The sequence below is a fragment of the Myotis yumanensis genome, unplaced genomic scaffold (assembly GCF_028538775.1).
Source record: "Myotis yumanensis isolate MYYU_CA2020_CCGP unplaced genomic scaffold, mMyoYum1.0.hap1 SCAF_11, whole genome shotgun sequence".
NCBI classification, from domain to species: Eukaryota; Metazoa; Chordata; class Mammalia; order Chiroptera; family Vespertilionidae; genus Myotis; species Myotis yumanensis.
Window position 1 is genome coordinate 5072639 of NW_027223762.1, and position 13834 is coordinate 5086472.

The following is a 13834-nucleotide window of genomic DNA, read 5'->3' on the forward strand; positions in this document are numbered from 1 at the left end:
CTCTCACAATACCTATGAAATGGAGGATTTGCCTGGGCTGGCAAGAACATTCATCGCCATCCAAAGCAAAGGCACTGCTAAGGAAGGAAAGAGATAGATGTCATTTCCCAAAGCTCTGCTTCCAAAAATCAAGTCCCAAGGCACTACATTCTTTCAGAAGACCCTGCCGATGAGTGGGTGGGACAGAGTTATGTCTGGTCTCACACTCCCCTGTGAACTGTAATAATTCACAGTGTTCCTCGGGGAATAAAACAGAAGCCACGAGACAGGTAACATCTAAGCGAGGCCCTCACCACGCTGACTGGGCCTTCGGAGAGGCTGAGTATGGGAGCAGGGGTTAGGCCAGATGTGCTGGACCCGCACTCACCCAAGGCGAGACCCTTGAGCAGTGATGCCCATGGGAATTTTTAGACCACTTTCTTACTAGGCCCTGCTCAGACCCAAGAAATTGGTAGCGTTACTTGGGAAATGAAGGGTGTGATTCTCTTTAGAAAAACAAAACCAAAGCCCTATAGATTTTCCAGAAACGTGGAAGCCTATACCTCTAGGAATGAGATGGATTTCAGCCAGGGAATGAGGAAGGACTCACGTGCATGCACAGGAGGGTTCAGAGAAGAGATAGTGTGGGTGAGGAGGAGTGAAACCCACCTCATGCAAAGGATGAGGCCAGGGCAGAAAAGGGAGGTGAGGGGGTGTACCCATGGGGAGCTTGGAACAGGCGGGCAGCTGGGGGAGGAAAGAGGCTGCTGGGCTGGAGTACAGGATCTGGGCTGGGAAACAGAAGGGGAAAGAAATGTGTTGCTCCGTTACCTTTTGCGACCTTTTCACTTTCCCACAAGTACTTGGTAAGTTTTCTCCGGTACCGTGTTATCCGCAATATTAACAAATTTATAGTTTGTCTTTTCCTGCTTTTCCAAACTTCTCTCAAAGCCACAGGGGTGTCTTAAAACAGAAACCTAAACACCCACAAGCTAGCAAGGCCCACAATGAAGAAAGCACATCAGTGGAACACAATTCCAGGGTAAGAAGTAAGTCAGAGAAGTGAACACAGAACAAAAATGCAAAGCAAAGACCCTAGAAAACAAATAAAAATCAAACACACCAACCCTTTCCCCTTCGGCTGAATGTATCAAAAAAAATCAAGCTAAACAAACACCATTTTCTCAAAGAGATGTATCTTTGAAGAGGAGGAAAAGGAAAATCAAGCCTGTGACCAGGACTCCGAGGGGTAAGTGTGTTTGCATGTAATTATAAAGTAGGTGCAGAGAAGGCACTTGGAAACCAGGAGTCGCAGCCTCCTAATCTTGGCTGTCACACGGCTCTGTCCCTGCAAGCCACCCCTGGAAAGCTCAGTGGGCTGGAAGAGGGGTGCTGGGCAAACAAAACCCCCAAACCCATCCTTTTGACGATGACTGAAACACAAAAGGAAAAAGATTTCAAAGTCAGTTTTTAAAAATAGAGTTCTTCCGTACTCCCAGAATAAGATGGTTTCTGATCGAGTGGCCTAAAGGAGTGACCCTTTCTGATACAAATCAACCCTGACAGTTATGTGACCACGCAGAGCGGGACAAGCAGCACAGGGTGGTCGCCTCTCTCCCAGCGGCGGAGCAGGGGAGGGGCTGTGTCGAGAGCCTTCCGCTACAAGGTCACTCACCCCTGGAAACTGGAGTGACCTGGGAAACGGGACCCCTGTCCCAGCCTCCGTCTCTGGGAGGATGTTTCTCTTGGCAGGTATCCTAGTGTCTTGTTTGAAATGTTTCATGTGGCCCCGGTTAGCAGGGGTGGGATGGGAGAAATCCAATCCGCCATTCCTTCTTTCATCCCCACTTAGTAATGAGTTGGCTCATTTTCTTCCATCATTGGTTGGTGTTATTATTGCATGCCCTAATTTTTCCTCCTTCCCCTGTGATGGAACTGAGTCACCTCTTCTTCCAGTTACTAATTAGGTCCTTGATGCCAGCAGCATGGTCCCTGTCCTCTGGGTGTATAAGAGTCTCAGGAGACCCAGATCCCAAGGGACGTTGGACTTCAAGGTGAAGACTGCTCACCAGGGAAAGCTCCAATCTGCCTGTCTGTTCCTCCTTCCAAATGGGAAAAGGACTGTGCAACCCTAAGTGACATTTGGCAGTGGCCCAAGTCCCTGTGGAGATCCATAACTCATCCTATCTTTATCATCCAGCTAAATGATCAGTCGGGACTCATTAACAAGAATCTGATCCATTAGACTGTAGGACTCTGGCCTTGTTTCATTTAATATCATACCTCCAGGGCCTGGCACATAGTAGATGCTGCAGAAAAATTTGCTGAACAGTTGACTGAATGATCCTATATAATAAAAGGGTAATATGCAAATTGACCAAACGGTGGAACAACCAGTCACTATGATGCACACTGACCACCAAGGGGCAGACGATCAATGCAGGAGCTGTCCCCTAGTGGTCAGTACACTCCCACAGGGGGAGCGCTGCTCAACCAGAAGCTGGGCTCATGACTGGCGAGTGCAGCGGCGGTGGCAGGAGTCTCTCCTGCCTTCATGGTAGCGCTAAGGATGTCCAACTGCTGGCTTAGGCCCACTCCCTGCTAAGCCAGCAGTCGGACATCCCCCGAGAGCTCCCAGACTGCGAGAGGGCGCAGGCTGGGCTGAGAGACCCCCGTGAGTGCACGAATTTTGTGCACCGGGCCTCTAGTTTAAATATATTTCTCACACTATGTTTCATGATGCTTTTCCTGCATGTCTTTGAATTCTGCAATCTTTGGAGATGAAGTTGGTTATTCTTGTCCTCAGTGCCCCCATATGCCCTACTGACTGGGGATTCTCAATAAACATGCCAAGAATCAATGAATAAATGAAGGAATTGACCAGGTGGCAGAGAATGTAAGTATTGGGAAGCAGTGAAAAAAAAAATCCTATTACTTCTAGATGGTCCCTTCTGTCTCTTCTCTTCAAATGGCTGTTATATCTCTCACTATTACCATTAAGATATATGTATTTTCTTACAATCAAATTAGCTATTCACACTTGCATTAAGATGTGTGTTTTTAAATAATCATCACTTATTTATGGCCTCAATGTCTCCTCAGTGTAGTTAACACACTAATTGGATATTTGTTGAGTGAAAAACTGCACTTATGTTTACTCTCCCAATCTTAAAAGACCTGTACCATTTTGCTTTCTGGAACATGCCCTGAGAGGCTTTGGGGTTGATACGTCTGGCATGCTCCACATTGGTAACCTTGTTTTTAAAAATATATGTGTCTGCAGATGTCAAGGAGAGAGACCTCTTGAAAAAGACCTTGACAAATTAGTGATGGAAAGGTTATTATATTTAACCTATCAGCCACCTCCCAAGGTGTGTGCTGAGTCAACACCAACTCTCAATTACAGGCTTTGTTTGTCTATTTTAACACAAAGATTGACCTTTAGTCAATGGTACACACACACACACACACACACACACACACACAATGCCCGCCAATTATATTACTGATGGAAATGGATCTTTTTTTTTTTTCCTGCTGCAGCCAGTGAATTCTTTCGTGACGTTTCTTCTAAGAATCACATTCTACACTTCTAATCATCACCAATGATTTCATCGAAATCGAAGAGAATGGCTCCATGAAGCTGGGCTGCTCCTGTCGACCAATGATGCTGTTACACATCGCTGTGATTTACACAGGCAATTTCAGAAACCAATACCTCGGGGCGCCCTGGAACCAGCCCTTCCAGGCCATTCCCCAGGCGATGATTTAAACCCCTGTCCTGTACTTGCCATTGTGGAAAGTGTGAAAATGTATCATGTGCTCTGTGACCTTGAATATAAACATTCATCGTCAAGAACTCACTGAATGCCGAGTGCCTTGCATCTTTAATGGGGAAAACTCCCTCATCAGTTAGAGAGGTAAACAGGCATTCATTTTGTTTGCAGGGGATCTATTTATCCTTCTTTGGCGCCATGTGCTAGTGGGGGTGGATGGTAACTGTCAGCATTGTGGTGTCACGGGGTCAGGCGGAGGACTAGGACATTTACTGAAAGCGGGATGCTTGGCATTCCTCTGTGGGGATGGAGAGGAAGGTGGCTGTGTGCTTTGTTTGTCAGGAATGAACATCTTAGGTGAACAAGCCCCAGGGAGGGATGGCAGGGCTCAACCCAGAGCAGGCTGTCACTTCAAAGGGTTCTTATCTTTGTAAATCAGCCAAGGATCCCTCTGCCTTCACAAGCATCAGGGGCACACACACATACCTTCTCCGAACAACCAATGTGGGACTGTATAGCAAAGCTGACAGACAATCAAACAAGTCAACCAAAGGTAACACGAGGGGAAGACACAAGTGACTTGGAGATGTCTTTGGCTTTAAAGGAATCCCTGGCATTTCATCAACAGGATCTATCACTATCTCTTCATGCCACCAGCTGTTTTAGAAACACCACGAAAGGTACAAAAAAAGGATTTGCCAAAACGGTAAATGAAATCTATAGCTTTTCTTCCCAACCCACATCCTCACTCCTCCACCCCTCTCCCTTTGGGGGTAAACTCAGAAACATAAATAACTACCTATTATTAACATTCAGGGATGTAAAATGGCAATGATTTATAGCACCATACTATAACTGCTTGCGGAAACAACATAAAATTGCACAGGTCCGCTGGAAAATATAAGTGTGACTAGGGTGACACGTTTATTCGTGTAGGAACATTAGTCATCCCACACCAGAGCCCAGAGCCCTTTCCTGTGGAACAACCAAGGAGGGATGGGGAAGAGCAGTGAGACTCGAGGTGCCTGAATACTTGTTTATTTCGCTCACATGCAATGGGATCCCCGTGATGTCATGGGGGAAACCGGAAACTCCAACAATGGAGTTTTTTGAGACCCAGGTCCTACTGCCAGATTTGCCACTCACTATTAGACCCAAGGACAAAATGATGAATTTCTCTAGGCCTCAGATTAATTCTTGGTAGAGAAAGAAGCAAGCAAGAGCCCCCTTAAAAGGGCCCCACCACCGTCTCCTACCTGTATGGTCCTGTAGGAGTCATAATGAAGATATGGATATAGATGAAAGGCACTTAAAAAGCGAAAGTACTAGAAATTTAAGGAATCACTGTGAATGAATCCCTCTGTTGGCATTCGTAATTCGCTTCCCAAGTCTGTTTTGTTTTATTGGGGTTTCATTGTCTGCCTGTTTTCTCATTTGCAAAGTGACCAAAATACATCTTATGTTCCTCCTTTCCCTCCAAGATTATCTGGTGTCCTCTGAACAACCTTAGCAGATGTGAGGGCACCAAAGAGGGACAGATAAAAGAAGAGATCAGTCGTGGCAAGAAGCGATCTGTGTCAACCAAAATATCCCAGATGGTCAGCTAATCTGACACCCTCTTTGCTTTAAAGAGTGAGAGACTGGAGTCCTATTAGGTCAAAATATTCAGTCTTCTTGGTAGTAAATGGTTTGGAGGCTTTAGATTTCCTTTCTTAACAACCTCACCCCCATGTTTGTGCTCAGCATTCCTATTATTCTCATCAGGTTTGGTTTTTCTTATAAGAAAATCATTTATCAGCCACTATCTTCAGCACAGCCTAGAACAGGGGTGGGCAAACTTTTTGACTCGAGGGCCACAATGGTTCTTTTTTTTTTTTTTTTTTATAAATTTTAACATTTTTTTTTTAAACATATTTTATTGATTTTTCACAGAGAGGAAGGGAGAGAGATAGAGAGAGTTAGAAACATCGATGAGAGAGAAACATCGATCAGCTGCCTCTTGCACATCCCCCACCGGGGATGTGCCCGCAACCCAGGTACATGCCCTTGACCGGAATCGAACCCGGGACCTCTCAGTCCGCAGGCCGACGCTCTATCCACTGAGCCAAACCGGTTTCGGCCACAATGGGTTCTTAAACTGGACCGGAGGGCCGGAACAAAAGCATGAATGGAGTGTTTGTGTGAACTAATATAAATTCAAAGTAAACATCATTACATAAAAGGGTACGGTCTTTTTTTTTTTTTTAGTTTTATTCATTTCAAACGGGCCGAATCCGGCCCGTGGGCCGTAGTTTGCCCACGGCTGGCCTAGAACCTTTATTTCTTCTGGCTCTCTGTTCTAGTACAGATTTCTCTATTACCTGTACTATTGTCTCTTCAATGCCCTTACATCTTATCTCCCCAATAAAATTATACATTCTTTGAAGAAGAGGTCATATTCTTTTAATGTCCCTATATTTATGTCTGCTATGTCACCCCTCTGTGCCTCCCTGACCAACTCCCATCCCTGTTATTCCCACTTGATGCTATAATGCTGGAGATGCTCGGAATATAGTGACTGAATTAGCATCAATAAGAAAATCTAAATTCCTAAGCCTAGGCTTCATGCCCAGCCCTGTGCTGGACACTAGATAAGACACATAATGATAGGAGCCTAAGATGCCATCCAAATCCTCTCCACAGGAAAGCTGTTTAGGCTGCAAGGAAATAATACCAAAGAGACCTAGTTATGTAAGAAGGAATGGAGAACACCAGAACAAGTAAACATAAAATACCTATTAAAACCACACACACACACACACACACACACACACACACTTAAAAGGTTACTGAGAGTTTAAAATTTTAAAATTGCAATGAGAAGTTTATATCATATGTAGAAGCAAAACATATCACACTCACAGAAAGGGGGGCAGGGCAGTGATTGGAAGTATACTGTGATAAGGTTCATAAATTCTTCATGAAGTAAAGAATATACTTTGAAGATAGATTTCCATAACTTAAAGATGTATATTATAATATCTAAAATAAGCACTAAGAGACATAAATAAAAAGTCGTCAGAAAAGACAGATGAGACTACCAAAAATTATTTCATGTAATCAAAAGGCAGATAAACATGAAGAGAGAAACAAAGAGCAAATGTAACAAATGGAAGGCAACACCAAGATAGATTCAAATAACAACATTAATTAAATGTACATATGATAATTAAATGCATATGGATTAAGTACTCCAATTACAAGGTAGATAGTATCAGCTTGGATGAAAAGCGAGGGTGGACTATATGTTGTTTGCAAGAATACAGCATATAGATTAATGCATAGATAGGATTAATGCATAGACATACCACGCAAACACAAAACATAAAAAAGCTGTTATGGTCAAATTAGAAACTGCTCCAGGGTATAGTCAACAAAAGGTATACAAGATCCCAAAAATTATAAATGAACTTATAAGAATATCTAAATAAATGGAAAGATAGACCATATTCATAAATAGGAAGAATCAATATTGTTTAGATGCCAATTCTCAGCAAACCAACCTATAGATTGAATATAATTATAATCACTATCCGAGCAAGATTTTTTTTTGTAGAAATTAAAGCTAATTGTAAAATTGATTTGGACAAGTACAGTTAACTAATTTCTGATAAGGGATTTAAAGCAATCTATCTGAGCTAGAACAATCTTAGTAGTATAAGGAAAAATAATCCAATTAAAAATGGGTAAAAGACTTGAGTAGACAACATTCCTAAAAATGATAACCAAATAATCAATAAGCACATGAAAAAGTGTTCAGCATTATCAGTGACCATGTAAATGCAAATTAAAACCACAATGAGATACCATCCTGTAACCACTAGAATAACTAAAAAGATGAAGATTGACAATACTAAATGTTGTGAAAGATTTAGAACACCTAAGCTCCCTGCGTTGTTAGTAGGAATGGAAAATGGTACATCATGTTTGGAGAACTATTCGACAGTTTCTTGCAAAGTTGGATATAATTGACCAGCAACCCCCTACTGGGTATTTCTCCAAAAGAAATAATGCCCACCAAGATCCTACAAGAATGTTCATAGCAGGTTTAAATAAGGGGGATGAACTACTGATACCTGTGATAACAATGTAGATTCTAATCTACTTGAACTTCTACCTGACTTGGAGACCTTCCACTTCAAGGCAGACGGACACTGTGTAAAGGACTGGGGAAGAGCATCACTCTGGAGTTGTAGCTCTGACTTGCAGCCAGCTCTAACTCTTGCTGGGCAAGGGAAAATAGGGAGACGGGAGCCACGAGGGGCCCTCTGCGATCAATTCTGGAGACTGCAGCTCTGGATCTGGGAACTCAAGACGTTACTTTGTTAGCTCTCTGGTCCTACACACTAGGCTGGGCTAGTGCCTCACTTGGGTCCATTAGTTAAATGTGGTTCCCAAACTGGCTGACCTTCAAACACACCTGGGGAATGTGGGCAAAAGCAGAGTCTTAGGACTAGATCATTGAATCAGAATTTTGGGGTGAGGAACAGACAACAATAGAAAAATAAGGTTTGCTAGATGTTTCCAAGGGTCATTTCAGGGCAATCACTGGAAGGTTAATGCCCACTGCCCACTTTGGGTGCCATAATGGGTGAATTTGATTAAAGTTATCAGTAGACCTTCAGGCACAAATTTTTCTATACACTGCCCCCCTCCCCCAAAAAAACACCCAACAAAACATTACTCATGAAAGATCAGGTTTCATTTTATTCCCATTCTGTCTCCCAGCCTTCAAAGAGGAAATGTAGACATGACAAGGAAGTAGAGAGAGAAAAAGAAAAAAAAAGTAGTGGGATGAAAAAGAGCAACAATGAAAGAGATATTAAGTGGTTGTGCAGAAATGTGAGTATAAAGAGTAGAACTCACTACAAAGGTCAAACAAGAATTTGAGTCAGGTCTACACAACTGGCAACCTAAGGACAGATGTGTCTAATTTTGTGTTATATTTTGACCCAGCTTAATTATATCTATTTGACCCGGTTCAATTATATTCCATCACTGACTTCAAAAAGAATATTCAACACGCAAAGCTGAGGTGCCAAATTCATTTAAGCTGTTGCTACATGCTGTTCAGCCTTCCTTCCTCCCTCCGCTGGTTACTACTTAACTCTTTGCAACCCAGCCTCTGTACCCAAAGCAATAAATCTTAAATCTGTTCTCCCAGTGACTACCAGGAGGGGGGCAGCTCATAACCTCACTCATCATCCCCTTTTCAAGCCTGTCCTTCATGACCACACTGCAGCATTTGAACCCATTTACACTCCCTTCTTCTTGAACATCTGTGCCCTCCTGGATCTAGCCTGTTCTGTCCCATTCCTTCCCATGGCCAGCATTTGTCACTAAGTCTCACTCGGTGATCAATGCTCCATGCTCAACATGAGCTAAGTTCTGGGTCACAGAACTGAGTGGGACCCAGAGTCTGCCATCAAGAATATCAGTGCAGTATGACATCTTTCTTCCTCTTCAATGTGGCCTCTTTCCTGGATCCTCTAACTAATCATATGTCCCCCCTTTAGGCAAAAACTTACCTTAAGTTCCCTTCTGCTCAGATCTTGTCTGCTCTCTAGTTTTTCCCCACTGATATCAGCTATTTTCTCTGGAGATGCACACCTTACTGAAACCAGACAAACACAGCCAAAACCCAACCAAACCAAACCAAATCTAGCCAAACACAGCCAAACCCAACCAAACACAGCCAAACCTAGCCAAAACCAACCAAACAAGAACAACAGCAGCAGTAAAAGGAGTTAAATTAGAGGTGAGATGTCTTTCACTGAATATAATCTAAATATTTTTTTCAGAACACATGAGCTTTGGGATCAATTTTCCTAATTTTTAAGTATTTATTTTAGACCCAGAAGAGATTCTGAAAAGATATTCCTAGAGAGCTTCCACCTTTTGGTGTACTGTACCTTGAAAGGGTCTTCTAGCATTTACCTCAAAAATGTCTGTTCGGAAGTTTACTCCCCATGTAAGGAAGTTTCTTCTTATTTTTAATATAGATTAAATACTTGAAAAATTAAAGTTTAAAGTCTGTAATACCTAGTAGATAATGAATACTGGCAAAAAAAAAAAAGACATTTAAAAGTGAATGTGCCCACTATTACAGAATTTTAATTCAAAAAGAAGGGGGGACACAGGAGGAAAGGTGGAAACATGAGCTTAGTCAATTAAACATGAATGTGTCACTCACTTGTAAATATTTTCAATCAAGAAAATAAACAAGATAAGAAAGAATCTCTGCGTTTATTTAGTCATGATTCATAAGCCATTTTATCTTAGAAAAATATTTAAAGTTTTTGATAAAAGAAACATAACCTTTCAGATAAAAGTCATGTGTCTCAAAATCCTGAAATAGTATTGCATTACGAAATAATGAATAAAGAAGAGGTAGAGATGACTAAAAATAAATCACCTGTAAGCCTTATTCCTGGTATTGATTACTTTTTTCCTTTCACCACCAATGATAATTTGCTTTACATTAATCGGTGGAAACACTATTTTTATTTAAAATGTGATAGAAATTCATGAAAATTATTAGGAAAAATGCATGATGATGATTTATGCTAAGCTTACAAAAGCTGATCACTTCTAGAATAAAAGAAAACTGTACATATTTTTAAAAGATGTTCCATTTGTTGTTTTTTAAAACAGGAAAAGGAGACATTTTTTGTTATAAGCTTCCCTATCAGCAAGCTATAAAATGAGAAGTATTTGTCATAATCTTTAAGTTTTTAAAACTTACTTTCAAAATCCAGAAAAAAATGTGGATAGTTTTCAATTTCCCTGGTAAGGACTTTGAGCAGATTTCCCATGCCAGCAAACCTAGGAAAAGCAACACAAAACCAAATGTCATTAGGAGTATAAAAATAAACTTTGAAAGCACTGACCATATTTGACAACTTGCATAAATACCCCTGGGCCCCATAACTATGTCTTAACACCCTATAAAAAGTATCTTCATACTGGGAGATGGGTAATATCTTAACCACTATTTCCATGAAAAGAGTCAGGTATTTTAGTTATAGGCAGCAGAGTTCAGGTATAGTCTACAAAGTATTTCCCCTCCCCTCTCACTAATTCCCTGATCCCTCACAGTTAATATTTCATTTTTGCTTTGTTTCTGTTCCATTGATGCGGGAACATACCATGTCAATGGATAAGCGCAAGAGAGGGTGTTATTAAAATGTCTGTCCAGAAAGGTAAGTTTCTTAAAGTGCCCGAGGAAGAGTTCAGAAAATGCAGATGGTACAACCCCTGCGACCCCTTTTAGCCTCTACTGGAGGCCGAGTTTCCCACAGATACAAGTCTCAGGCAAGTCAGAGCCTCTCAAAATTTGCCATGTCAGTGGTAATGAGATTGGATTCTTCATGAAATGTAAAAATGAGAAAGTATAATATCCAAACTTATTCTCAGTGACATTGCAGCCTACAGCATTGGCAAAAATGAATCAGACCTACAGAGAAATACAAACTTGTTACACAGCTGCAATGTCACCCTAAAAAAAGAAAAGGCCAGATGTAGTTATTATTTAAGTCAACAGCAAAACCTCTACTGCTCTAGACAGTAACTATCCTGGGGAGGCCCTCCCCGCCCCCCTCGTTCACTCAGCACTTGGTGAGGGAGGCGCCATCCGATGTGGGTGCTGCGTGCCTTGCCAGGCGTTTCCCTGGCTCGTGCCTCAGACGCCTCAGCTGGGGAGAGATCAACCTGAAAAACCACTGGGCTCTAGAAGAGAACTAACTACAGGGCTGCAATTTTCCAGGCGTGTGGCTTCCGACGGTATTACGGTATTTATGCTGATACAGGAATTCCTTTAAATGCCACTGTAAGAGAGATGTGGTGAGAACACACTAAAAGGATGCCTCTTGCATGAAATGAGAAAGCAAGCCGTGCAGTGGGCGCAGCAGGTGGTAGCATCTAGACTCCGCAATCCTCCCCGGAGAACACAAACACTGGCAGCCACCACCCGTGGCGTCAGTCACTGACGAAGCTAGCAAAGAGCCCATTTGGGGAGGCCTGCTTCCAATCCTAGCTGTCCTCCCGCCGGCTGTTTTCCAGGGCAAGCTACTTCACTCTCCAAGCCTCCGTTTTTTCCTCTGGAAAATCAATTGTTAAATGTACGTATTTCATCAGCTCGTGAGGATCAACGAGATAAAACTGAAAGTGCTTAGCAAAGCCCTTATGGGGACTGCTCAGGACATGTTATGTACTGTTACATGATGATGATCAGCCCCACCACCACCCTCATCTTCATGATCACAACAGCCTTCAAATAATTATTGAGGATTCTCCTAAGAAAGATACATTAGACAGGTTGTATGTGGCGCTAGGGAAGGGGGAATGATGAGGGAGATCTTCATTCAAGATCATGAAAAAATTTCTAACCATTATGGTTGTCTGAATATTGAATTATTTGCCTTGAGAAATACTGAGCTTCTCATCACTGGTGATATTTAAATAGAAATATGCTATATCAACCCTTCAAAATATTGTAGAAATGAGCTATATGTTGGGCAGACAGCTGGACTGGATAATTCTTAGAACTCTCCCACCTTAAAGTATATAAACGTTTTGAGCATGAACACACACACACACACACACACACACACACACACGAGGCAAATGCCATGCTTCTTCCTTCCAAAAGAATCTTCCCTATTCTTTCTGACTTTCTTTTCCTCCCTTGCTTTTATGCACACCTCCTTTTAAGATGCTTTTGAACAAAACCTTGTATGGGGTAGGTTCTAGCAAATTATATTCGGAACTGATATAATTCATCCCTGCCACTGGGCAACTTTCACAAACCCTCTGGGTCTATAGGAAAGAATCTGTTTCTAACTTAATGACCAGTTCTAATCCAGGCTTTTCTTATAGGAAGATGATCCTGCTGCATCGTAGCAGCCCGCCTTTCAGATGAAATGCCGTAATGTAAGTTAAATATTCTTAATTTCCCTCGTTTTGTGCTATTAATGTGTCACAAGGGACCTGAGTGGATTTAGCTTTCTCCTAGAATTCTGTCCTGTGCATGATTTTACTGTCAGAGGACCTAGGTGGGAAATATGTCAAGCCTTTAAAATTGGGAACAGACTGAAAGGAACGGATGTGGAAATACACCCAGATACGAGCTGGCTGCGGACTTCTATCTGTTCAGAGGTTATCTGAGCTGGTTGCCTGATATGGTCCAATATTTTGGAACATGTAGCTTACATCAAGCAAGGCCAGTTAAGGAATTCTCACTATTCTGGATGTCTGACACCAATGACTGTGGGATGTTGCGTAGTATTAGGGGTCCGGTCCAGATGTATGGAACCTAGAAGACATTCATTTCAACACAAGCTCCTTGAATAAGTACAAAATCATTTCAACTCCTTCATGGCAAAAGTTTTTTTAAAAATATATTTTTATTGATCTCAGAGAGGAAGGGAGAGGGAGACAGAGATAGAAACATCAATGATGAGAGAGAAACATTCATCGGCTGCACCCTGCACACGCCCCACTGGGGGCTGAGCTCACAACCCGAGCATGTGCCCTGACCGGGAATTGAACCGTGACCTCCTGGTTCATAGGTTGACACTCAACCACTGAGCCATACCTGCCAGGCAATGGCAAAAGATTTGATGCATCCTGCTTCTTCCAAGGTCTACAAGAATCCATGCAAGTATGTTCTGGTTGAAGGAGTGCAAAGCGAGTTAACATCACACAGATGGTCCCTGAGTAGAGACAATGGTTGTTTGGAATTGGACCCAGGGCTCCACATGGAAAGGTCCCTCACCCATGGGACTCCCACTAAGCCCCAGACTCATCCTCATGCCAGAGGCTGTCTACTCTTTTCTAACAGCTCCTCGGTGCAGGGACAACACATTGCCATGCACCACGTTCCTAGTGAGATAGCTCAGCTAATTCACATGAAGATCATTTTTTAATATTTTATCTTGTTCAGTAAAAGAATTTAAGAGATGGTACATACCATTAGAGAATACAAATACTCACATAATGGAAGTGGAGGAAAGAGAAAAATAAGAGTAGACTAGGAAGAT

General features: G+C 42.2%; 1 protein-coding gene across 2 annotated transcripts in view; it reads right to left on the bottom strand.

Annotated features, from left to right (window-relative positions):
* Window positions 1–13834, bottom strand: part of CYRIA (CYFIP related Rac1 interactor A) — an 85986-nt gene that overhangs the window by 16782 nt on the left and 55370 nt on the right. For both annotated transcript variants that reach the window (XM_070428705.1, XM_070428706.1), the window contains exon 3: window positions 10540–10619. In XM_070428705.1, coding sequence (XP_070284806.1) covers window positions 10540–10609 — 70 coding nt within the window. In that variant the 5' untranslated portion in view covers window positions 10610–10619. The remainder of the gene's footprint in view (window positions 1–10539; window positions 10620–13834) is intronic.